Source organism: Channa argus, chromosome 23 (genome assembly GCF_033026475.1).
Source record: "Channa argus isolate prfri chromosome 23, Channa argus male v1.0, whole genome shotgun sequence".
Lineage (NCBI taxonomy): Eukaryota > Metazoa > Chordata > Actinopteri > Anabantiformes > Channidae > Channa > Channa argus.
In genome coordinates this window covers 9,468,858-9,493,175 of record NC_090219.1, presented here as the reverse complement: position 1 = coordinate 9,493,175, position 24,318 = coordinate 9,468,858, and the positions used below count along the sequence as shown (strand labels likewise).

General features: G+C 39.7%; 1 protein-coding gene and 1 non-coding gene across 2 annotated transcripts; both read right to left on the bottom strand.

Annotated features, from left to right (window-relative positions):
- Nucleotides 1–82: 82 nt before the first annotated feature.
- On the bottom strand, nt 83–18,080 carry eif4g2b (eukaryotic translation initiation factor 4, gamma 2b). Its single transcript, XM_067493952.1, has 21 exons — nt 17,960–18,080; nt 11,065–11,173; nt 9,849–9,914; nt 9,339–9,464; nt 7,720–7,822; nt 7,434–7,565; nt 7,061–7,127; nt 6,805–6,956; nt 6,545–6,655; nt 6,017–6,199; nt 5,503–5,644; nt 5,141–5,304; nt 4,900–5,013; nt 4,321–4,449; nt 4,049–4,153; nt 3,660–3,875; nt 3,072–3,330; nt 2,741–2,945; nt 2,324–2,532; nt 1,892–2,013; nt 83–1,766 (listed from the first exon to the last, which is right to left on the bottom strand). The coding sequence occupies exons 1-21, from the start codon at nt 18,078–18,080 to the stop codon at nt 1,701–1,703; spliced, it is 2,901 nt and encodes a 966-aa protein (XP_067350053.1). The 3' UTR covers nt 83–1,700.
- LOC137108875 (small nucleolar RNA SNORD97) lies at nt 4,544–4,715 on the bottom strand. Its single transcript, XR_010912249.1, has one exon. It is a non-coding gene; the product is annotated as a small nucleolar RNA SNORD97 (small nucleolar RNA).
- Nucleotides 18,081–24,318: the final 6,238 nt, after the last annotated feature.

The following is a 24,318-nucleotide window of genomic DNA, read 5'->3' as shown; positions in this document are numbered from 1 at the left end:
CTCCACATTGGGATCTTACATGTCAAAAGTGTGTGAGTACAAAGCCTAAAAACATGTTAATAAAAGGGAGAAGTAGCGTTGGTGCTCATGTACTGGTCTTTATTGACATTAAAGCAATAGAGGTGCACAGTAATTATGAATACCTTACAAGATGATTAAATCCATTGCCTTACACATAGTTGTGAGCACAATTCGTGGGTAAAACTTTCAACATTAAGCTTCTGTTGTCCTTCCTTTTTTTTTTCCTTATTTGAGTTAAGGGGTTGTCATTTACAACCCGTCTAAAACGTTTTGCCTTTATTTTTTTTTTGCCAATTTGATCAAACATAAATCCACCTTTTCTTTTCCAAGGCCAATCAGATTAAACAGGCCACATTCACACTGCCCCGCACATCGGAAACCGAGGCCGTTGTTAGCTTTTCTTAAAGATGGGACTCAGCTGTCAAGGTATTAAAAACATGTTTTTTTTCCCCCCCTGGCTTTCTTAAATATTAATACTTGTAAACCATGAGAAGCTTGATAGGAAAAGTTTGCTTCAGTAATTTTATTGTGCAATTAGGTCAGGACTAAATCAAATACTTCAGCGTCTGCTTGGGCTTTAGGTACTTAGTAGATTTAATTATCGTAGCACGAAATAAACAATAGCCCATCTAACTAAGAGGTAGAAACACAGGCAACTTTGAAAAGTTATGGCGGCACACCAATGATTACAGTTTCTTCTTTTTAAATATTGTAACATTTGGAGAGTATGAGTATTGCAACCACTTATGTAATTAAAGACAACTAGACATTTAAAAAAAAAAAAAAAAGAAAAAAAAAGTGGGGGGTAAATTTGATGACAAAGCAAAAAAAAAAAAAAAAAAAAAAGAGAAAAAGCTGAAAACCTTTTAGTTAGCGTTGGTTGACCCAAACACGCACCTTATGTCATGATGAAATGTTTTGTCAGCTTATGCTTCAATCACTTCAATAGGGCCTCTTATTAAGCATCACTGTGAAACAAAGGACGATCGTTGCATATTGAGGACTTACACTATGTGGATCAGTCCTACAGCCTGACTGGCGATTTTAAAACCTCCTCCTGCTATTTTTATCATTTTTTTTTTTTTTAAAACATGAGCATGATGGAATGGAGTCCAGGCAGGGCCCCTTTACAGAAGATCACAATAAGAATAACTGACAAAGACCTCGTTAACAGTCATACGTTAACTAGCATTATTGGAGATCACCACTAATTTGACTTGTTTATGGGGAATTCTAGACTTTTAAATAAAACGAGTTTTCTAATGGGAATTCAGTAAAGGTTGAGGAGAAATTAAAAACAAAAACAAACATGCAATACAATGAACAAAAAAATAAAAAAAAAAACCTTAAGGGTCAGAAGAAAGAAAAAAAACATGGTCAAGCCATTCCAGACTTCATAATTCATATCGCTGATGTAGGACACAGACCCAAAAAAAAAAAAAAATCAAACATCCATTAGGCAACAGATCAAATGATGCTTCTCAGCTTACTGTTGTGGTGCAGGTAGTAACACAAGGCCCTACAGGTACAAGCTGTCGGTTTATGTCAGCAACACAGAAGCAGCTGAGTGCCACATGGTAGTGGTTAAATCAAGCATGGAGTTTAACAAAGGAAAGGCGAGTTTAATAACAACAACATAACGTTGTTCTTCTACATCATTATGCTTCTTGTGTGGTTTCTCAGTCTGCGTCATCCTCTGACTCCTCCTCCTCGGCCGTCTCCAGCCAGGTGAGCCACTGGTTTACCTGACGGAGGAGAAACCATATTCAACTTAAAGTGCACATGATTAACCGCTGCAACAATTTCTCCCACTCTCTCACACACACACACACAAACATCCATTTTCTACATCTCAGAAACACGATCGTACCTGGAATAAAGCTTTTCCTTTTCCAGGGAATTCTTGAGTGATATCTTCTTTCCATGCAAGGAAGGCTTCTTCTTCAATGATCTCCATGTCGTAGAAGTTGACAAAGTAGCGCAGCAGCATGCCTGGGAGGACATTTTAATACAGCCCCTTCATTACAATCCAATTTAGCATTTCTATAGTGCTAATTCATATTTAATACAGAGTTCAAGTGTTCTACATTTTTTAAAAACCCTAAAAAATGATTTTCCACTCATAACTGACTGAGATTTAGGACACTTTACAGTTGAAAATAAACGCCAACTCTGAACATGTTTTGCTTACTGTCTTTATTCATCAGCTAATATAAACAAATGCCACTAATTGAGCAATGTGGTAATATCTGATGCATCACTTTAGCTCTAGAAGATTGTCACAGGTTTGGATGTACTGTACCTTTAGGGAACCCACTGGCATTGCAGTGCACCTGCAGGGCATAGAGGGCGCTGACCTGCAGCTCGGTATGGTCGTGCAGGAACTTCTGCATGACGGGCTTGAAGGCCAGCAGCAGCTGTTTCTCCTGCTCCAACTGCTCTTTGGAGGGGGCTCCCAGCTGCTCGTCGCCCTCCGCCATGCACAGCTCCTGAGAAATGTACTGGAGGAAACTGAGGGAACGTCGGAAAACAGTGGTCGGTTAGGCCAAAAGCCTCATATAGGAAACAATTCACAAGTAGGGGATTTATCATCACTTGTATGGTTTTGAATTTCTTTAAATATTAGCAGAAACAAAAAGGTAATTCTCAGTTTCAAGGTATTTCAGCAAAAAAGTTCTTTTTTTCGTGTGGGGTACCAGTTTCTTAGTCTACAATTAACCTTGTCATGAGGATGTTGACAAAGCCTTTATCAGTGTGAAGCTTGGGAGAGATGTTGTCTTTAATCCACTTGTAGATAGACTGTGGAGAGGGGTCTGCCTTTATCTGCTTCAGCAGCTCCTTCTCCAGCTTCAGCAGTGGGAACAGGAAGCTCAGGCCCTTCCCCTCCAGGATCTCCAGCATGCGGTCCTTGTTCTGATCAATTTCTGCCAGGACAGTTGACAGTATTCTTAAGATCTCATTGACTAGGTTTCTGACATAATCCCCAATTTATTGTTTAACATGAAACTGATGGTGAGGTACAGGAATACTGGTACAAAAGAGAGACCTACCTGGGAGCATCTTCTGCATGTTGACCTTGCTCTGCTGGAAGAGGTCAGTGAGCCACTCTCTGTCCTTCAACTTTGCTGTCTGCTGTAGGCAGAGCAGGAAGAGGGGGAAGTGGGTGCCATTCTCCAGTGGGTGAGCAAGCTCCGCCACACTCACCAGTTCTGCAATGATGGCCCGAGCTGCAAACTGGGCCAGGTAGGACTTCACCAGGGGCACGTCCACCTCGATCTTAGGGCATTGGTCCAGGACGTTGAGGAAAGCCTGCAGGAGTGGGAGGAAATGCCAATGCATCAATAATGATGCAGCCTCCTTCTGGCATTAGCAGCAAATCTGTCTCCAACAATAGCAGCTACCTCTTTGGGTAATTAACTAAATTTGAAATTGTCAGAATAAAGTGGTGTCGTGTTTTTGTTTCCTTTCCTTGGATATTGTTCTTGATAGGGTTTGGCAAAGAGTAATGTTTAGGATTGACCAATAAATGCTGCTCTAAATCAGCAGCCTCATTTCTTTGAGTATTTCACCTTCAGCGGTTGTACAACAAATGTGCTGTGTGTGCAATAGGATATTAAACGAATGTTAGATGTGTTCACCTGCATGAAGTTCTCTCCAGTGATGAGGCTCTCTGTGCGGAGTGTGTGGATCAGAGTGCTGGCATGCTCCTTGTCCTCATCAGGACGGTCCAGGGAACATACAATGATCTTACTGAGCATCTCTGGGAGGAAATGCTTAGGAGCCTTCATCTCTCGCACGCCGCTCACAGCCTCGGTCAAGTTCTTACTGTTCAAGTACTCAGTCATTATCGCCTCCTGAAAAGAGAAATCAGGTGCACGGATATGACTCATTTGTGCTTCCATTTATTTTTGGGAGCAAGCAGGATATATGAAAAACTACAGTGAGCTGCAAAGGTCATTTCTTGTAAATTTACCATCAATAAATCTAAAAAACAACAACTAGGTATTAGCTTAGTTGATATACTCACCGTCATCTTAAGCAGTTCCTCCTTTGCAGGAGGTGGTTTTTTGCTTGTCTTTTGAGGTTTCTCTTGGATAGGTGGAGGGTTGGTCTTCAGGCCAAGCTGTGGAGGCTGAAGCCAAACATTATGCAATTATTAACCTAGCATATAAATATTTGTTTCTTCATTTCAACAGTAGTTCCTTCTGGAAGGTTTTCACAAAACAATAAAAAAAAAAAAAGTGTTTGTTTTTATTATAAATTATGCAAATATAACATCTCGCAGAGTCTGCCTTTTACCTGTCCAAGAGGGGGGGTCTGAGTGCGTGGTGGCTGTGCACTAGGAGGCATCATGGTGGGAATCTGAGGCTGGAGCTTGGGTACCTGGTTCTTGTTGAGAAGGAATGACTGAGCAGGCCTTAGGCTGATCTGCAAGATCATGAAGCATCACAAACACAGAAGACATGACAATAATTACAATCATGAGAAAAGTAAAAATCTGATATTAATTGCATATTAGTTCATGCCCTCATATCTCATAATCGCAGTCAGCGGACCAGCTACCGTGTTAGAAAAGAGGAGACAGAGAGGAGAAGAATATCAAAGATGAAGATTAAGAAAGAAGATAAGGGACAAAAGACTGGCAGCAGGTTGTGTTCCTCAGAATAACGCGTCTTTTTATAATCACTGGGCATGAAGACTCAATACTGGCTGATTGGACTACTTGATACAGCCAACTGTGCAAGCACACTGAACATTACAGCAAGTGGCACAGGACCATAAAATACCACTTAATGTGTAAGCAGTCTAGAATACCAGAATCCAAAACAACTGCTGTTGTCCATTTCCCCCAATCCAGCATCAACTATTTCTAGTTACCTCATCTGCATTGAGCTGTCCTTTCTTGCTGAATCGTGGAGGCATGTCCTTGGATTGGGCCTGCTGTTGGGCCATGTGGTTCTGGTTCTGGTTGAGGAAATGATGGTTCTGAACCTGTTCGAGGGTCATGTGGGTACAGGATATCATTAGAGGCAGGCGAAAGAGTAAATTGGCACTTTGTCTTGATTTTTCAAAATGGCCCCTGGACAAATAGGTTTGTCAGCTTGACTAACTGGATTACCTGGTTGGACTTAACAAAAGACTTGGGCCCCATGTCAAACTGTGACTGTGGCTGAGGGGCAATGTGACCACTGTGGCCATTGAAGAGTGGGTTGGTACGATGGCGTCCCATAGTCGGCGAGTACCGATCCTGGATAACCCCCGGGCCAGTTCCAATCCCACTGCCTGGGAAAACAGGTACAGGTAGGTTAGTACAAATCTTACAGAGGTGTGGATCCAGCAGGGAAGCACACAAAAAGCCGGTTTATGGCCTAACATCACCATTCTGTTCATATTGAGCACAATAACTTTAAATCAAATTCTGTAATAACAGAAAAAAACCAAACAAACCTTAATTAATCAATCAGGTACAGTGATACATACCTGGCATTTGTCCAAACATGTCAGCCAATCCTCCAAGAGTCTCCCTGTCCAGTTTCATTCTATTGGGCATGAAGGGGCTTTCCAGGAAGAAGTCCATCCTCATCCCCTGAGACATGGGTGCTGGAATAAAAACACCCAAATCCTACAGGATCACACAGAACAGAGCTGGGGTCATAAAACTAGTCTAACTCAGAACACACAGACCATGACACAAGAAGCTACTACATCTGTCTAGTTTTTGCAGTGTCTCGCACCATTGGACATCACTGAGACCGTGGTCGGTGACTGTCCAAACGCCACTAGTTCTTTTTTGTTAGCATGTCACAGCACTTAAAGACTCAGATGATTGCAAACAACCACAAACTTAATTACAAGCTCTGCATATTTTATTCCACTGACAAAAGGTTAGTTGCACTTGTAATAAAGAAAAGATAAGTTATACAAAATGTTAAGTATTACTGTGCCAAAATGTGGACCTTCTAAACAATGGCCAGCATAATTTCACCTGACTCACTTTCACTGCATCCTGACGGATCTGGTTAATTGTCTTTGGTCCGTTGTCAATGAAAGCCTTGCGGGGGACCCAGTTGTTTTCTCGCAGTTCCACTGTGTCTTGCAGCAGGAAGCGGATCCTTGCAGGCAACTCCTTGTTGTTCATTAAGGATCGCATACGGCCAAAGTACTGATCCATTAAAGACTTGAGAAAGGAGAGTGAGGGTGAGAAATAGCAGAGCTTGTACATAAAGAATATAAACCAGGTGAGCTAAACCATGACCTAAACGATCCAGCTCACCCTGGCAGTACCATAAAAACAGGGGCAAACATAGTAAAAAAAATAAATTTTTAAAAAAATGAAGAAACCCTAATAATTTTATGGAACTGACAATTTAAGCTGAATTTAAGTAAAACACGATTTTAGGGTTTTTCTAGTGCATACAACAGTAAATGTGTTAAGTTTCAAATTTATTTCTACAGACCACAGTATTAATACCTCAAAGCCGTATGAATGTTTATGGAAGCTATCAAAAGCTGAAGCTCTTACCTTTGCTTTCTCATGGTCTAGTCTCGGCCCCACTGTTCTCATTATCTGACAGAGGCACTCCAGATCCTCCCCCATATCCTTGAGCTGGACTCTCTTCTTCTTTTCCAGAAGCTTCATAAAAGATTGTGAGAAGGAAAGCAATATGTCACACAAGGTTTTCTACTGTAGTTTTAGAGGAATGCAGAACTTCAACTCATACACTCTTGCAGTTTTACAAATGAGAAAGTTATTAAAAGCACAATCAAAGAGTGTAAACGTACTGTTTTGATGCACTTATGAAGGATAGATTCGTGGATGAGGTCGAGTTTGCCAAGTTCCCCGATGAATTTAATGTTGCCAAGCATCTTGATCTTGGCAATGGCACGCTGCTCCTCCTCCTCAGAACTAAGAGGGTTGTCATGTTTGTCATAGACTGGAGTTAAAGAAGAGGAAATTAATTTAGTGGACAGGTTATGGTAAAAATGGGCAACATTATACTGCATTATACCATTTAGGAAACACAGACGCCCGACATACTTTCAACATTTCTGGTGCGGTTTTCAAATTCATCTTGAAGCTTGGAAATCAACAGTCTTCTGAAGGTCTAACAATAAAAGCACAGAAACATTTATGGGTCAGATATAGCATAAGAAATCTATGAGGAAACGTCACCGTAAAAACTATTCCACAAACATATGCAAGGCCCATCAGCATTTTGGGTTACAAAAGAGTAACAAAAGTCATTAAGAAAAAACCTCGTTAGTTTTTAAATCAAGAGTAGAGTGGTGCAAGGACCTTTACCACCACCTGCTAAGCAGGCCAGACGTGGCACTGGTTTTATATAGGAAAAAATCAAACTAATATACATTAAAGACTTAACTGTGCAGAGATTGTAAATAGCCACACTTACTGTGCTCTGCTTTTGGGATGTTTGGATCTCAGATGAAGGGCCATCAAAGTTTGGTGCGTCCTCTGCCAAGCGCAGACATAGCTGAGCATAGAGCGAGCTATACTTCGGCTCTTCTAGGGCTTTGTCTACAATCTGAACACACAGGGAGGGAGGAGAGGAGGGAGAAACCAGAGAGGGACCACACAGGTCAATTACATATGTAGGGCATGACTCACTGAGAGCAGCGGGCCAAGTGTAGAACACATTTCAATTTAGCAGAGTGCTAAAGAAAAACAATGCAACTCACCAGCAAGATGATTCCTTTAAGGACGAGTTTTGAATCTACGCCCACGTTCAGGAGCTCAAGGCATAGCTTGTCAAACTTCTCAGGCGTGAGTTTGTTGAGTATGCTAGTAAGACAAAAAAAACACTAGGGTAAAGGGAGGCACCAAGATCAGCATCTCAGCACGATTGTGTAAGATCAAGATACAGACATTAAAACAAAAACTTTTCACATGGGCTTATTTCTGTTTTTGCTGTAAAAGCAAGTGAATGATCACGACATGTATAAATTACATTTATCAGGATTTATTATGGAGGTTATGAGGGCCAGGAAATTGTTACATGTGGTAAAGGTAATTAAGCAGTCCCGACCGTACAGCAACTCTATATGTCACAAAGCCTCTTTCAAAAATGTCTCTCCTCACTTGACAAAACAGAACATCATGATTTCCCAGGCTGACCCATTCTGACTGCTGATGAGTTGTTAAAGATGTTAATGATAAGTCAAGTCCACACAAGCGTTCTTTTACACTGCATTACATCCAAGCTGAGCCTGACCAAAATTACCCATCAACCAGTTCACAATCCTTTTCTGCCCAGGTACACACTCACATTTGGAGAAATCTGCAGCATAATTTGTTTTGCTATAACTAACTGCCCCACAGCCAATTAATGATTTATAGATCCACAAGCTTCGTTTGCCACTGTTTATTATACACATTTCTAATTTGTTCTTACAGAGAACACAAAATTATGTCAAAACCAGTCTAAGTTAAAGTTAATCCCACTTATTTGTCAGCCATGAATTAGGGGCAGAACAATATATTTTTCTCAGGAAATTGTCACAAATCCTGAGGGGAACTTTCTAAATCTGGGACTATGACACTGAAAAACAGCAGCAGGTCTAAATCTGGTTCAATAATTGTACATAAAGTAAACAAGTGGAGTAGTTTACTTCATCCCTGAGGTCAGACTGCAGAATCAAAGTTTGCTTCCTGTCATACCAGCAGCAACATTCCCTGGAAAAACAGTCATCTCCTCATCTTTTGTACTTGTAAATGTCCCCTGACACTCAGGGTAACAGTGCTTATATGCCTTTAGCAAAAATGACTGCAGAACTATGCCATCTAACATGTTGTCCCCACTGACGTAAAAAAAAAAAAAGTTGATACTTCATGTACAGAATTTAAGTGAGAAGCTAAAAATGAATAAACCCCAATTAAATGAGGCTCCAACTCATGTTTAGTTGTTTTGGCATGAAAAAAATAAATTGTAGATGGGAAGCTGAACCTGACATTTGACAGCAGTTAAACATTTTCCTTAATCAATCTGACCTCATGCACATCATCCTGAGCCAAGACACTTTTGAATTTCAAGAAAATTGTTAAACATTTACTTGTATTTATTCCAAGCACAGCTCTACTAGCAATCCTAAAATTTAAAACACAAAGCCAACTTGTTCATGGGGCAGGCTTTGTAATTTGTAAGTACTGGACTCCAGTCTGCCCACAACTGAAACTGAGTACCAACAATATTTGGGCCAGAAGAGGAATTCTTGCATGACACAGGATGAAAGTTTGAGGAGGAGGTAGCAAAAAGGTGCCACGGTATGAATAATGAACAGCACAGGGTCTTGAGCCTTACCCCCTCACTTTCCTGAAGATTGCATCGTGACGCTCTTTTTCGTTGCTGGAGTTGACATCTCGTCTAGTGCTTCGTGAAGGAACCCATCTCTGAACGCTTTGCCCTGGGGTTTTCCCCAGGAACTCGCTATAGAAATGCAGATGAAGCTTAGATTTGGGGTATAAAGGAAAACCAAAAGATGTTCTTTATGTTTAACACAAGATTGGGTGCCCTGCAGCGAAGGTTAGGCCTTTAAACAATGTCCTTTATTTAAATCTTTTGTTGTTAATGATCCAAGTTGGTTAACGTGAGGGTGCCATCTGCACAATAACATGCTCTTTGTACTTCTGGGTATTCAAATCAATTTCCTGGAATCTGGGTGCTCTAATTAAAAAAAAAAAGCTGTCATGCAGTCCACTTTTGTGCAGTGTTAGGGAAACAACATCTACAGGGCCATAGAGTTATTAATGAAATCATTACACATTAGATGTACTCGACCCAAAAAAATAAAATAAAAATTAAATGTCAGACCTGTTGCCGACAGTCTTGGGATAGTGCTGAGGTGCACCCCTACCACCTCCTCCCCCCGAAGAAGCACTGCAGAAACAAGAAGGAGGAACGCAAAAGGTTGAATGCAATACTAAAAGACTCAGTGTTGCGTTTTAATCTTTACCTCATAGAAAACATTAAATTGCACTGCCCTTTCATTTACCAATAAAAAAAAGCAACATGCATCTTAGCAAATAACACACATTTACATATAAAATAAATGTTAACAAAGCGTTATTAATTGAATTACTACATCTACATCATTATAACACTGTATTTGAAGTATAACCAGTTTAAATACAAAGCTATTTGTCAGTCAGTCAAAGAGTTAAACACAATTTTTTTTACATATTATCGAATAGTAATAAAGGCTTAGCCTATCCATTAAGCATTTTGAAGTAACTGAATGAGCTGTTCAACATCTAGAATAACAATGTTGACCTTTAAGAAGAGCAAGCCACGCTTGCCTTTGTTTAAGCAAATCATAATGAAAAATAATTTTAAAAAAAAATTCACCTGTAATGAAAGTTCCTATTAGTTTTCAATAAAAAATGATCTTAGAAAAGGTGAAAATAGCTTCAGATACATGGGAACAGCAAAACAAGTTATCCTTTACTTCTCTGTTGCTATTGTCTGACCAGACATGGTCTACTAATACTCATATTTGTGTGGGGAAATGTGGGAAACTGCAAGTCAATTTGGCACAGTGTCGCTAAGTGGGAATGATTTTCTGAATATCTATTGTCTCCACACACCTGGTGAAGTTGTATTTGTAAATTTGGCATGTTGATCGTTTGAAAGGCTTTTTATCAAACTAAAGCCACAGGTCTCAACACAAACTAACTTTTTATTAAAAAAAAAAAAAAAAAAAAAAAAGGTGCATCAATGCCAGAGATAAGACAGCTCAATTTAAACATTTTAACTTAATCCAGTGTTTGAAACCATCCCGTTAAGGGGACTGTGTATGCTGTAAATTGTAAGCTGTCATCACCACAACCAACAGCATGAAAAGACTCCTTATGCCTACCCAACCCCCCCATTACAAAAGGTTTAACAAAGAAAAGTGTCTGACTGCCATTTTGAGCCTTCCCACATCCTGCTTTGTATTAAAGGCCGGAAGTCTCTACCCAAAATGCTAAGAGGGCTCACTATGGGGAAAAAAAAAAAGCTTTCCATGTTGGCAGATTTGGTATATTACCTGAAACGAGAAGCACCCCCTTCTGCAATCACACTCTCCACTTTGGCGGCTTGACAATGAAGAATACTCAAAAGAATAAGAATAATAGGAAGGGATGGGGAAAACGGTGCTGGGGGAAGAGAAATGGACATACAATTAGTTACTGCATGGGGACTGGGAAAAGCAAGACAGTAAGGGACTGCACAAATAAGGGTAACATTATTTTAATAGACAAACAGGGCATCACGGGTTTCCTAATGTTATCTAAGGACAACATCACTAAGCCAACTAGCCGGATAAACAGTCCAGTAGCCAGGTCTTTGTTATAGGCCTTGTCACTAAGGAAAAACAAATGATCAAAGTGACGTCCTTACTAAATGCAATTACACGACCGAATACAAAGTTAGCACTTGAGTGTTACACTTATTAGTAGCATTAGTTTATTTGACACAGTGACTAGAAATGCAAGAACGTAGAAATCGGTGCCCGTCTTTTGTCGATATAACAAAGCAAAGGTGCGTCAGCTAGCTGGCTAACGCTAACTTCCTGCTATGTTGCTAAATCAATACGTTAGCTACGTCACGATCCTCATGAAGTCGTTTACCATAATTGAGTGCCACTGTTTTTTTCCCCCCCTTACTGTTTACAAAGGGTTCAAATGGTCTTTGGGGAGAATCGTTTGCAGTTACGTTGGGATAACATTACTGTAGCTGCCTTAAGAGCTTTGTGTTGCCATCGCTAATTCCATCGGAATCTCGAGTGGCCTGCAAACCTAACGTCAACGGCAAATCACAATGCAGTGAAACTGGGCAGGGCATCGTGGTTAGCCGCTAAAATTCCCAGCCGACGGTGGTTGCATCAATATCTAAACATGACTGAGATTTGACATAAATACTTAAGGCCAAATTTAGAGGACACCTGGCCCAAAGCCAGCTTAACGGAACACGTCAACTCGACATGACATTTAAAAGATGCGTTACGAGTAATTTTCCTGTAAATGCTATGTAGGGTTAGGTAGGCGACGACGCCATTTTCTATTTGAATGTAAATCAGCTGAGCCATCGGTACGCTAGGCTATCTGCCGGCTGCTAAGCTAATACGCTACACTTAGCTAAGGCAAGCAAGCAGATGTTAACGGTAGGCGTTAGAATCTTCGCTTGCTAGCTAACAGGAGCCATTTTGGATGAACCGGTTCGGGTTTGCAAGAGACGTAAATGTGCCTTACCTTTACTAAAGCAACTTCAGTTTTGTATTGTTGTGTAACTACCAAAGAAGAAATAAGACAATTATAAAAGATAAACGAGTTTTGCAACGGATATCAGAAGAGGCTAAAGCAGAAAAATGACCGCACAAACACACAACAATTCCCCGGTTCGCCGCCTGACTTCTTTGCGTTAGCTAGCTGCTACAGAGCTACAAAGCTTGCTGCCTTATGGGGGCAGAAAAAGCAGCAATTTTCATTGGTCACGTAATTTGTTGCCATGTCAATTCGGACCAATCATAAGGGAAAATACGATTTAAGGCGTTTCCAATAGCACATATTACCCAATGGACAGGTTGTTTAAGGGGGAAGGGGCCGCCTTCTTTAGTTGATTGACAGGTGAAGAAGGCGGACAGCATAACATCTCCAGTGATGGAAAAGATGTTCGTTATTTCTTTTAAATTAATAGATTTAAAATATCACTAATCGTATCTGTTTTAAAATTACTATGAAAACATAAGACATAAAAACAACAACAATAATAATAAATAAATAAATTTTCTGCTAAAAATAAGGTTCAAACAAAACTTTCCCAAACAGCATAACTTCTGAGTGGTCATTCAACAGGAGGCCTGAACCCATGACCCACTGTTTATGAGTTTACCACACAACACATATTGTCTTGAATAGTTGACCTCACTTCATTTTCTCTTCATCCCACAACTGCCAGGTTTGGAGCTGCATCAGACAAAGCCGAGGGCAAACTGCTGCACATCACTCAGTCTGCTGATGTGGGCATGTGTCGTGACCTTACCTTCTCCATGCAGTCAGGAAAATAATTGGGGGCGTCCATCATCCTGGACACACCAAATGTCTCCCTGGTACTTCAAGTTCATCAGCTCTCCCCATCTTCACCCTTTCTTTCAGCACAATTGCCAAGAAAACAAGTGGAAATAAATAAAAACATCTGACCATATTTTTTACTACTATTTAATCTCAGCATTGAATAAACTAATTTAGTGTTGCCTAGATGTTTTGAGTTTCTTTTCAATGGTGAGTCTTTGTATCTTTTCAACTAACTGGCAGATTAAACAAATCAAATTACACTAGCTTTGGGGTAATGTGTTTAAATTTAAGTAATAGAAAACATTTGATACCATCCAAAACAGACTGATATAGCTGTTAATCAATTAAATGAAATGAAATTAGTTACGCTGGGCGGAAAAGTTAACAGAACATAATTGGGAAACCATTACCTGTGTCTTTTGCTCAATGGGAATGTATGCAGTTTTTCATCCCAACTGTGCAGAGGCTGATTTCAGTGATTAGTTCCAAGCTTTCTTGTTCAAGGTGAAGTGGGTCAAGATGAGCTGGTGCAATGTGTGGTTGAAAGAAACCCTGCAGTTATGTGCCACTGGATGTCTAGAAGGACAAAGAGGAAAACACAACACAACCACTGAGATGTAGAAAACGACAAAACGTGACAAAGCAAGGTGGCTTGCCACAACAATTAAATAGAGAAACAACTTGACAGTAATTAAAACAGAGAGTGAGAGGAAAAGATGAAGGAAAGGGTGAAGTTGAGGGAAGCATCAAATTAAAAAAAAGAAAACAATGTGAATAGCTGTTACTTAGAGAGAAAACCAAGACTGTTTTGCCACTTACATAACTGTCCCATAAGTTTCAGTATATAACATCAGCAAATCATGCAAACATTTATACATTTATCTTCCCAAGCTGCCATTCCCTTCAGAATGGAAAGAACATACATAGCACTGACACACTCAGTCAATGAATGCAAAGAGAGGCAACCTTTGTGTTGCTTGAAAGACTACAGTATCAGAACCTAATCACATAATTCCAAGCACATGGGCCAGCCTGGTTACATCTGCAGTGAAAGTTCCATGGACCATTGACTTTAGTGTTTGTATCGTACTGTATATTTATAGACCTTCCATCTACACTATACTTTCAGTGGCGTGGAAGAGGATGACACAGCCTTAAACTACATTGTTACACACCACTGAGCTCCACCTTGTAAATGGATTCCAGTACAAAAACAGGTATACTGGATGCGAAATAATGAAATCAGTAGCTATGCAGCTAATATTGCTTTTTGAGGAAATTCGACTGGGGATTGGTGCAGTAAAAGCTTTAGTGTTACCGTTCATCTTGTTGGACACGACATGGTTTAAGGACACACTTAGTGGTGTGCAGTTATAATGTTGTCCAAATAATGTTTACATTTTTAAACTTCACAAATCTGGCTAGGATGGATTCACAGTGCAATTGCAAAGACAATTTCATGGAGATTTGCAGGTTAGGTTGTGAATGATTAGGGTCAGCTGTGTTTAGCTTTTAAATTCGTAATTTACTTGAAGATGTATTTAAGGTGTTAATGCTGTAAATGGTTTACAAAAAATACCACAAAACACGTATTTTTACTCGGAAAGGAACTGCATCTCCATCAAAATGACTATAACCCATATATACAGGAGATATAACCTTGGTGTCCTAGAAGTAATGATGTAGCCCGCAGGGTTGTTTTGGATGATAATGATCAGCTGTTTGTGATATTTTTGAGCTCCATTTAAATAGAAAACAATTTAACTGCAAAAGAAAAGCAACTATTATAATATATATACTATTATTATACCAATATACACTGTAGTATTTATGGTAAATGGACATTCCACTCGATAAAAATCTTCTGATGTTGGTTGGCTGGAGAAGAATCTATATACAAAAACAAATAAAGCAATTTAATAAGTTTAATAAAAAGACATCACAAATATTGATCTGTCACCCATGTGCAACACGCTGAAGACATAAAAGAAAGAACAAATTATGCCAAGAACTCAGGAGGTAGAAGCAGAGGGATATATGCAAGGAGATGGGAACTGTACTTAAATGTAGTTCATTCAACTTCCCAGTAGAGAGCAGAAGCTGCCTGTGTGTTGATATGAAAGCCCTCTGAAGGGTTCATGGCCTTTTGCTGCACTGTGGCTCAGTCCTCTCTCAGGATGCATTCGCAGTTCAGATCTCTCCTGAATCCTATTACCTTCACCTATCATGACGACTGACTTTTAAACGCTGCAGACGAAATAAAACACAAGTGCTGTACCCTTGACAGCGTTATGATGTTCTCTCTAACCTCACTCTCTCTGTTCTCATTGTTCCCTCTGCTCCTTTGAGGACAATGATCATCATGTAGGTCTGCAGTAACCCCTTGCTTTTGCTTTATGAGGATAAAGATCTCGTCCCAAATTATTTCTTTTTTATCAAACAGCAGTCTGCTGGCCCTCATTTATGCTACAGCCAACCCTCACACAACCCTCAACCCCTACTTTTGTGTATTCAAATACAAAGTGATTGCAGATTTAATTAGCTCAGGACCTTGCATCCATATCCACACAGATACAGTATTTGTGTAGAGCTCAGGGACAGAAACCTCAGCTGTGCAATGGTAACTCACAGGAGAAATGCAGCACAGGTCAGGTCTTTGTTATCTGAGACAAATTCCGCAGTTTCATTTTCATTAAAATCTCCATCCACATTGAAACACCCAAATCTATGGCCCAAATCTGGTAAGGAGCAGGAAATACAACATACAGAGTCTTAGCTGGTGAAACCTCAGTTCTGTCCCCTCAGGTTTCTATCATTGCCTACAGTATGCAGAATTTGAACAGTGGCTGCCCCCGGGCTATCTGAGGGGACGGGCCCCCCAAAATTTAAAAGGCACCTGATAACAGCAGAAATAACAAGATGCATGATTGGTTATGATTGGTTTGGGTTCCCTTTGACAGGGCACTTTACTTCATCTGCTTTACTGTGTTTGCACTTAATTAAAGGGCACTTAATTACATATATAATAATTAATAATAATTAATAATAATAATTAATTACATTTACTTCATCATGGAGGTATCTTTTCGTGTCTTTTTCTACTGTGGTGGCATTTGCTACTCTACTGAACTTATAGTTTTTTTCCTTTCTATTCACTTAGTTTTCAGCTTTTTAAAATAGTAAATGGTACCTGATAATAGGGGCAGGGCTGCAGCCGCCCCTTGAGTGTATCCATGTCCACTACAACATCAAAACCACCAAGTGGAAAAATACTGTGGCTGATTAGTATATTTTATAATTAATAAGTCACTGACGAGTTAAACATAGTGTATGATTTGTGCTGTGCATGCAGGGACATTCATTTAAAATCGGTGAAAGCAAAACATTCAAGTTTTGCTTTTCTAAAAGCTTTATTCTCCATGTCCACACTAAAACAAGTGTACGAGTTTTCAGATGTGTCCAGTGTAGAGGTGTTTATAAGCCACATATACAGTTGATGAGACTTGGAGAAAAAGGCCAACACCTGAGTACAGGATTTGCAATGAAATGGAAAAGGAATATACAGTAAAAGCTCATGAACCGAGTTGTCTCTTTAGTCTAAACCCAATGTAAAGTTGTTGCATATTCATTTTATTTGTGTTTCTTTGAACATTATTTTTTTTTAAACAGGGATTTTAAAGAACTGTTTGGACTGTCAAAGCTCTGGCTGGTGCTTAAGCTGGTGCTTAAAAAAAACAGCATGACCTTTTCCAAAGACGCATTTATTGCTCAGTGACAGCCACAGTATGTTTTTTTTCTTAGAATCCAGCATGAGTGAGCAGTTCTTTGAGTGCTGCAAAGGTGAATGATGGATGATAAAGATCTGATAGTTTAAAAGAGGAGGAGGAGTGAAATACAAACCACTTTCATCCAGGTTTACTTCTGTCCTTTCTCTATTATGTCTTGAAAATCATCAAACACTGGAAAGATTCTGACAGAAAACCACCAATAAGTGATTTTAATGCTTACAGCCGTTCAATAATCTTTGCTAAAGCGGCATTAACATCTTGGGACTAACAGCTCACACTTTGCACCTTTTCACGCTGGCTATTTATGCCAGGTTCACCTTTAACCTGCTCCTATATGTGCATTCATTTATGACCTTCACAGAACAGAAAATATGCATGATGGGGGGAAATAGCAGGGGAAAGTATTTGCACTACCCCTGAGATGTGTGCGACCTTTCTCAAACATTTCAGAGCCTTCATTTATCCAGGAAAGGTTGTTTTTTGTTTTTCCCCAAAAAGGCCGTATACCTTTTTTTTCAGTTCCACAATTTCTGCACTAATACAAAACACAGTGTCCATTTTGGTTAAATTCCTCTACTGTCTAGTGAGCAATAGGGCTAGTGAGAAAAATATAAACACAATCAAGTTGGAAATATCAAATTTGAGGTTAGCATTTGAATTATAGCTGAACAAACAACTTTTCACATTTTTCATGTTAATCCTAAAATGAAAGATATATAAAATTATTAATTCAGGGCTAAAGAAATGAAAAATTTCTAAAAATCATGAAAAATGGTCGCACAAGTTGTCAATCCCTGATCAAAACATATTTGATAGATATTTCCTACAGCCAGTGCAGGCTCATAGCTAATAAAGATGAGATAAACTCCAGGCGAAAATTCCATCTTAGAGGAGAAGAAATTGGCAACATTTATCACAACATCCTCAATAGACCTGGACATAATACAAACATTAAACATGCATTTTGAGAGCCTGCTATGCAGCGGCTAGTAAAATTACCTCGCTCCCATTGGTAATTCTCACCTTCTTTCAAACGCTGAATCTTCATCAATGAATTGATGTTGCCCAGTTCATTTCCAACCTCCAGCTGTGGCCTTTATGGTTGGAGTTTTCATCTTCTCCCCATATTTGGGTGGATTTTCTTTGGGTAGTTGATGAAGATTCTTGAGATCCAGGTGTTGGTTATCCGACGACTGATTCATGTAAGATGGACTTCTTCTGAAGTTACTTGAGTTTCCTCCCACAGTACAAAGACATGAGGTCATTGGACCTGTGATCAGTTGCTTAAGTATTCATCCCCTTCAAATCAGTATTTGTTAGCTGCACCTTTATCAACGATTGAAGCATTGAGCCTGTGTGGACCAGATGTTTGACATCTAAACATCTGGTCACTTTCACAACTCTTCTCTGTGAAAACAGGTTGCAATGGGATTGGGAGTGAACAGTTCCTTTCAAATTCATAAATGTATTGAGTTCTGAACTCTGACCCAGCCACTCCAGAACGTTAACCTTGATGTATCCAGAACATTTCTGAGTAGCTTGACCTGGAAGCTTCGAGTCTTTATTTTGCTGGAAATAAAGATGTTCTCCCAGAAAAGAAAAAGCTGATGCAGCTCTCTTGCAGACTGCATGATGCTGCCACCACTATACTTCACCACGTGAATTTTGTGTTTGTGATAATGTGCAGTGTTTTCATCAAACATCTAGTCAGATACAAAAAGCTCAGTTTTGGTTGCATCAGACAATGGAACCGTCTTCCATTTGACTTCCGACCTATTTTTGTCACTCTCCCATAAAGTTCAACTAGTGAAGAGCACTGGCAACAGTTCTTGTCTATACAGCTCATTTCAGCTGCTGACTTGATAGCCTGACACCACAGTAACTTAAAACCCACTCACTGCAGCCCCCTTTTAACAAGCTGTATGTGTCAATGTAAAGGGTATCAAAACTTATGCAAATCACTTCTCCGTTTGATACCTATACAGACTTTTTATACATTCCTTTACATTTTTTTTGCCAAAAAACAAAAAATAAATCAACAGCAATTGAACATTGTTCAAATCAACCTCCGGAATACTTTTTATAATTGCTGTAGCTTTTGTGTGTTACTGAGAAGAACTCTGGCTCTGCAATCTCACACCACCTACACAGCTTCACACCACATACGCCACTATATCTGAGGTTTATTGTTTGGCATTGTAGGAAATGTGGGGAATTATATGCTTAGCACGTTTATATAAAGTGGACAAAAACTGAGGCAGTTCACTCAGAATGACTGGATTTTAAGAATTTTTTAATACAACAACCACCAGTTGATTGAGAACTAAGCCAAAGGATTTGGGTCAAATCCCTGAATGTGCCATTGGGAAGTTGGACAGTTTTGAGCAGAAAGTCTCTGGAGCTGTATGTCTTAAAGGGCAACTTCACCAACTTTCAGCTTCCTTTCTATGTCTTTAGTTTAAGGTGTATATGTACATTAATGCTTTTTAACTTTCCTCTGACTTCCCTATATTGAAACACTTAGCTGACAAACTCCTCCAGATGACATCACCCGGAGGAGTTTTTCATCATTAGGAGTTCAGATGATATAATATGGAGCAGCACTGGAAAAGCAGGTTGACCATGATTACAAAGTATAAAGTGTGAGCAGCAAGAGGACATAATCTGTACTGAAGGTTCCTCCAAGCGGTGTCATCTGGAGGCGTTTTTAAGCTAGAAGTGTAGCGATAGTTTAAAGTGGGGAAGATCAAAAGAAGCAGGTTCAATATCAGTGAAGGTGTCCTTTGATAAATAACACTCACCACGTAAACATTGTACCTTCTAAACTTCGGCAGGTTTTTGTTGTCATTGAACATTACGTTAGTAGTTACCTGCAATCACTGCTTTAGACTTTGAGTTGTATTTTAAATTCAGTCTGTCAACCTTCCCGACATAAACACTCTTATGTAAATTCAAGGCCACAATTGCCTGCATCTTCATGCCTGTAATTTATGATGAGAGTCGTCTGATGTAATATGCTAGATTTCCTTTATTCCCCAGTGGATCAGTAATAGCCGGTATCTGAATCAGAATAGTCGGGAGTCACAAACTTGTGCAACCCTTAATCTTGCCCCCTTTGTCCCTAGAGGGTTTTATAAAAAGTCTCCTGTTCCCGAGGTGTCTGCCAAGGAGCTGATAAACTGAGGTACATGTAAACCTCCTCACATGTGAATCAATAATGCACTGTGATATCTTCTTTTTAATCTCCCCAGTCAATTACATTGTACCTGACAGGCTAATCTAAAAGAACGCTTTACTGTTTGAGTGGCCTGTGCCAAAGGGTTATCGCTCTCCATAAGAAAGGGGGGGGTTTTAGACGCTAGTATGAATTAGAGAGTTGAACGCAGAAGTACATCATATCAAATGTCAGGCTTGCACAAGAGATGTAGGAGAGAAATGACTCGCTCTTCATTTGAAAGTCGGACGCCATGTTTGCAAACTCCGAGTCAACGTCTGATTCGTCACAAGATGGTGATGTGTTTTCCACAAAGCAGAACAATCGATCACTTGTCAGCCACATGTCAGCGTTGAGAACGATCTATTAGGGCTTGAAGAGAGCGAGTGAGCATTTCCAGGACAGAGTGCAGAGAACTTCCACCACCATAGAACATAGAACCCATACAGTACAGAGTGACAGGTGAAGGGAAGTTTTCTCTGTGCAAATGTATACAAACCAACTTTTCTCTAACTTTTTTTATTCTGAAAAAAGAAAAAGAAAAACCAAAAAAGGAAAGAAAATCTCGTTTGTTTGTGTTTTTCTCTTCGCAGACTATGTCTCTGCCTTGGGAATCCAGGATTAAAATATTAGCACTTCCTATTCAAACTCTTCCCTCTAGTTCAAAACAAAAATCAATATGAGCTCCATTATGTAAAAATGTTCAAAGAAACATGGTCCCAAGGGTGCGGTCGCTCACTGTGTGTATTCTGGTGCGTTTAAACTTGAGGATATACAGTACACACCTCTGATGGAACCAAAAACTGCCTTCAGATTGAAATTTAAAGCAGGTTTAATTTAAGCTGAATCCTTTTTGTTTTGTTCATGCGTCTTGGATAATCCTGTCGTCATATGTCGAGTATTCATGATGCATCTGCTTGGGTTTTGTCTGTGAATGTTAAAGAAGACTTGTGAGCCCCGGTTGGTATTGGTGCCTGCACACAGATGTGTGTGCATACAGGAAATGTCACTTTCCATACAGCAGATGCTGAAGGGCTGGTGCTCTGGTCCCTTGATACTGGCTGTGGAACATATAGAGAAGCTCACGGTGGCACTGATGTCAGAAAAACAAAGACTCCAAACGTTACATCGAGTAAAGCTTGGCGTTTGAGCGCAAACACATTCCTTCATTGGATGCTTTTGCTTGAGTGAACAAAATTACGCTTTCGTGCCACGGCGTTAAAATTGTAACTCTCTGCTTGAAATAGGAGCATAACAATCTGGGACTAAATATAAATCCACTGGACATGCAATCAGCCTTTTTATCTCGGAAAATGTGTTTAATAAAAGAACGGCTCTTGTGGCACGAAATTGCACTTAAATACGCCATTACCCCGGACTTCTGTGGTAATATAGCCCCATGCCAATTACCACGCCCTGTCATTTGTGCCACATAAACAGTAATGGACAGCGTAACATAAGAGAGCAAAAGCGTCCGTAAATAATCTCTCGCTATGGAAATGGCAGAGACCATTGAGCAGGAAAGAGCTGCTAATTAAAAAAGCCGCTGCTCAGGCCGATCCTCTCCCTCATTAAAGATTTCAGTTCTCCCAGGCTCTGAGAAATGTTATGTTCCTGGACTGAGCGGACATCAAGAGAAGCAGCAGTCAGAGGTTAGGACTAGTGAAAAAAAAAAAAAAAAAAAAAAAACCGAGGCAGCTTTGTAAGGGGATGACATCCAAACCCAAATGATGTTAATTTGAGGCTCTGCAGCGAGCCTGTCAAGTCCTCACAGCATCAGGACTCTGGCAGACGTTCAGCTAATAGGCAGGACAGCTCTGCGGATGAAACACAGTGAGCTGTAGAGTTAGTGTCATACTCTATCTGTGCCTCTCTTCCCCTGCACGGACGGTGAATTTGCCTGACATTTTTAGGGGGTTCATTTGTGTGAGGTGCGTCTGGTTTGCTTATTGGAGGCTTTCTATAAATGCGCTGATTGACAAATTGTGGCATTATGCCTGGTTAGCTTTGTGACTATATTCTCGTTAGGACAATACATTGATTCTTTGAATTTTGGTCGGACAAAAAAGACGTTGCACAATGGACGATGTGTTAGAGCCCAATGTCAACATGCATTCGTTTGGATTTATATTCAAATGAGCCACACACAAGCAATTGGATTACGTGTTATCTCACAAAGGGTTTTTGTTGTTGTTGTTCATATACCAACACATAAATCAGAGGCAGCCCCTCATTTTGCAGCACCTTCCTAAGAAACGTACATCACATTCACTGCAGCTGCTCCAACATTAAAACTGAATCCATCATCTGTGTCAAAGCCCACCTCCCCTTTCTGTTTGGAATTTTCTTCCTGGCCCTTTTTAATTCTACACTTTTTTTTCAACTGTTGACAAAGGACGTTTCAGCAATAAACTTCCAACGGGTATAAACATAATCTCTTTTAAATCTGAAGTTTTACTTATTACAGCATCATTAAAATGCCTCATAGTTCTGTTTAGGCATGCACTTGGTTATGGTTAGAAAAAAACAGGCAAAAGAATATGTTCCCACAGAACTAAACTGTAAATGCGATTACATTTTTGTATGAACATAACCAGGTAATTATAAGGTACAGAACTGTCAAGACACAGACCCCAGATTAATTCCTGAGGGCTGTGTCTATTTAGGTTCAGCCAAGAAAAAACACTGACGTTAGGATATGAGAAAGATTGTGGATGTGTTTGAAAGCAATCAAACAATCATTTGTGTAAAATGATTGTTAAACCATTTTCCTCTTACACTAATCAGGTGCTGTAACTGCTTCAACATGGACATAAAATGCTTTAGTAACACTGTAGTCACACAAAGTGGACACGGTACTGCAGGATCCGCATATTATGGCAGAAAACATTTTATTGCTATGTTCAGTATCAACGTGTGCAACTATTTACGCTAAATGTCATTAAATGTCAACGACGCTAATTACGATGGGAGAGTTGTGGAAGTTTTCTAATACTTTGTGTGTGTCTACTGGAGACCCTCAAAGAAGTCATTTTTAGGGTCAATTATGGCCAGGCTCAGCTACAGCTCAACAATTCCCAATGGGATTAATAAAGTATAAATCAGAAAAACACAAAAGTTGCCTATGATGAATTAGATGAATTTCCTTTTTGACACCTTGGTGTAAAGTCTCCACTGATTCAAACAGCAACACAACATCAGAACCTCATTTAATACCAAGAATATGATTTGTCCTCAAGGCCTCTTCATTCTGTATCATCCGCCTGTAATTGTTTCTTCTTATAAGTCATTTTAAACTTTTCTTGAAACTTCTTGCAAAGCCCCAAAGGAGCCCCGACGGTCCTTGTGGTCCACTCAGAACCGGTATTTTTGTTATATTTTTTGCAACTATCCTGTAACTACAACATCAGTGGGCTCAACACTGTGCCAGGTGCACCAGCACAAAATCTTATTTCACTGGAATTCACACTGTGTTCCTTCAGGTGAAATTCATATGGCTTGGCTCACAGGAAGACCTGTCTTCAAATAATGCAAAGTAGATTTTAAAAATATATATATATATTCCTCCTATTCCCGAGAGGACCTTCTTAAATGTATCTATGTACTTATGTCTGCACAATGTAAACCCATATTTCAAGTGTAGTAACAATGCTAATGCTTATAAAATTTGGGTTTAGGGATTTATAGAATTTAATTAAGATGTATGTTTGCTATTACTTCACTCTAATTAAAATGAAAATTCCATATATGTGTAGATACATGTAGAAATTTAATGTGACAATTATGTTGATTTCACCTCAATTATTGTGAATGTGCTACTTTAAGTTTACAGTTAAATGGCAGTTAGTTCCCTGATAGTAAGAAACTGAAAAACATTCACACACATAAAAACAGTGAGACCTAAAATTGTGTTACTACATGCGGATGTATCGAGAGTAACTCAAATGGTCAGCACACCAGCTAGGAACTCAAAGGCATGACCTGGAGCAGCGGGGACACTTTAAACCAGCACAGATGAGGATGCGGTCAGAAAACAAGCTCAGGTCAAAAACAGGCCGGCAAAAAAAAAAAAAAAAAAAAAAAAAAAAAACAAGCGACAAGTCCAAAGGAACAGAGATCAGAACAGACAGGCAGACAGGAAACAAACAAGGCCGGAGAGCTGTGGCAAACAAAGGCACAAAAGACAATCTGGCAGGGAGCGAAGGTGAGTGGACCGATGGACGATA

Bases quoted from the DNA above. Each gene is read 5' to 3' on its own strand.
- eif4g2b (XM_067493952.1), bottom strand. From the start codon at position 18,080: ATGAATCAGTCGTCGGATAACCAACACCTGGATCTCAAGAATCTTCAT. The intron at 9,465-9,848 runs GTCTGACATTTA...GCATTTCTATAG, and splicing joins CCCAAGACTGTCGGCAACAG to CGAGTTCCTGGGGAAAACCC. The intron at 4,154-4,320 runs GTAAAAGGCAGA...GTTTGGCTTCAG, and splicing joins AGACCCCCCCTCTTGGACAG to CCTCCACAGCTTGGCCTGAA.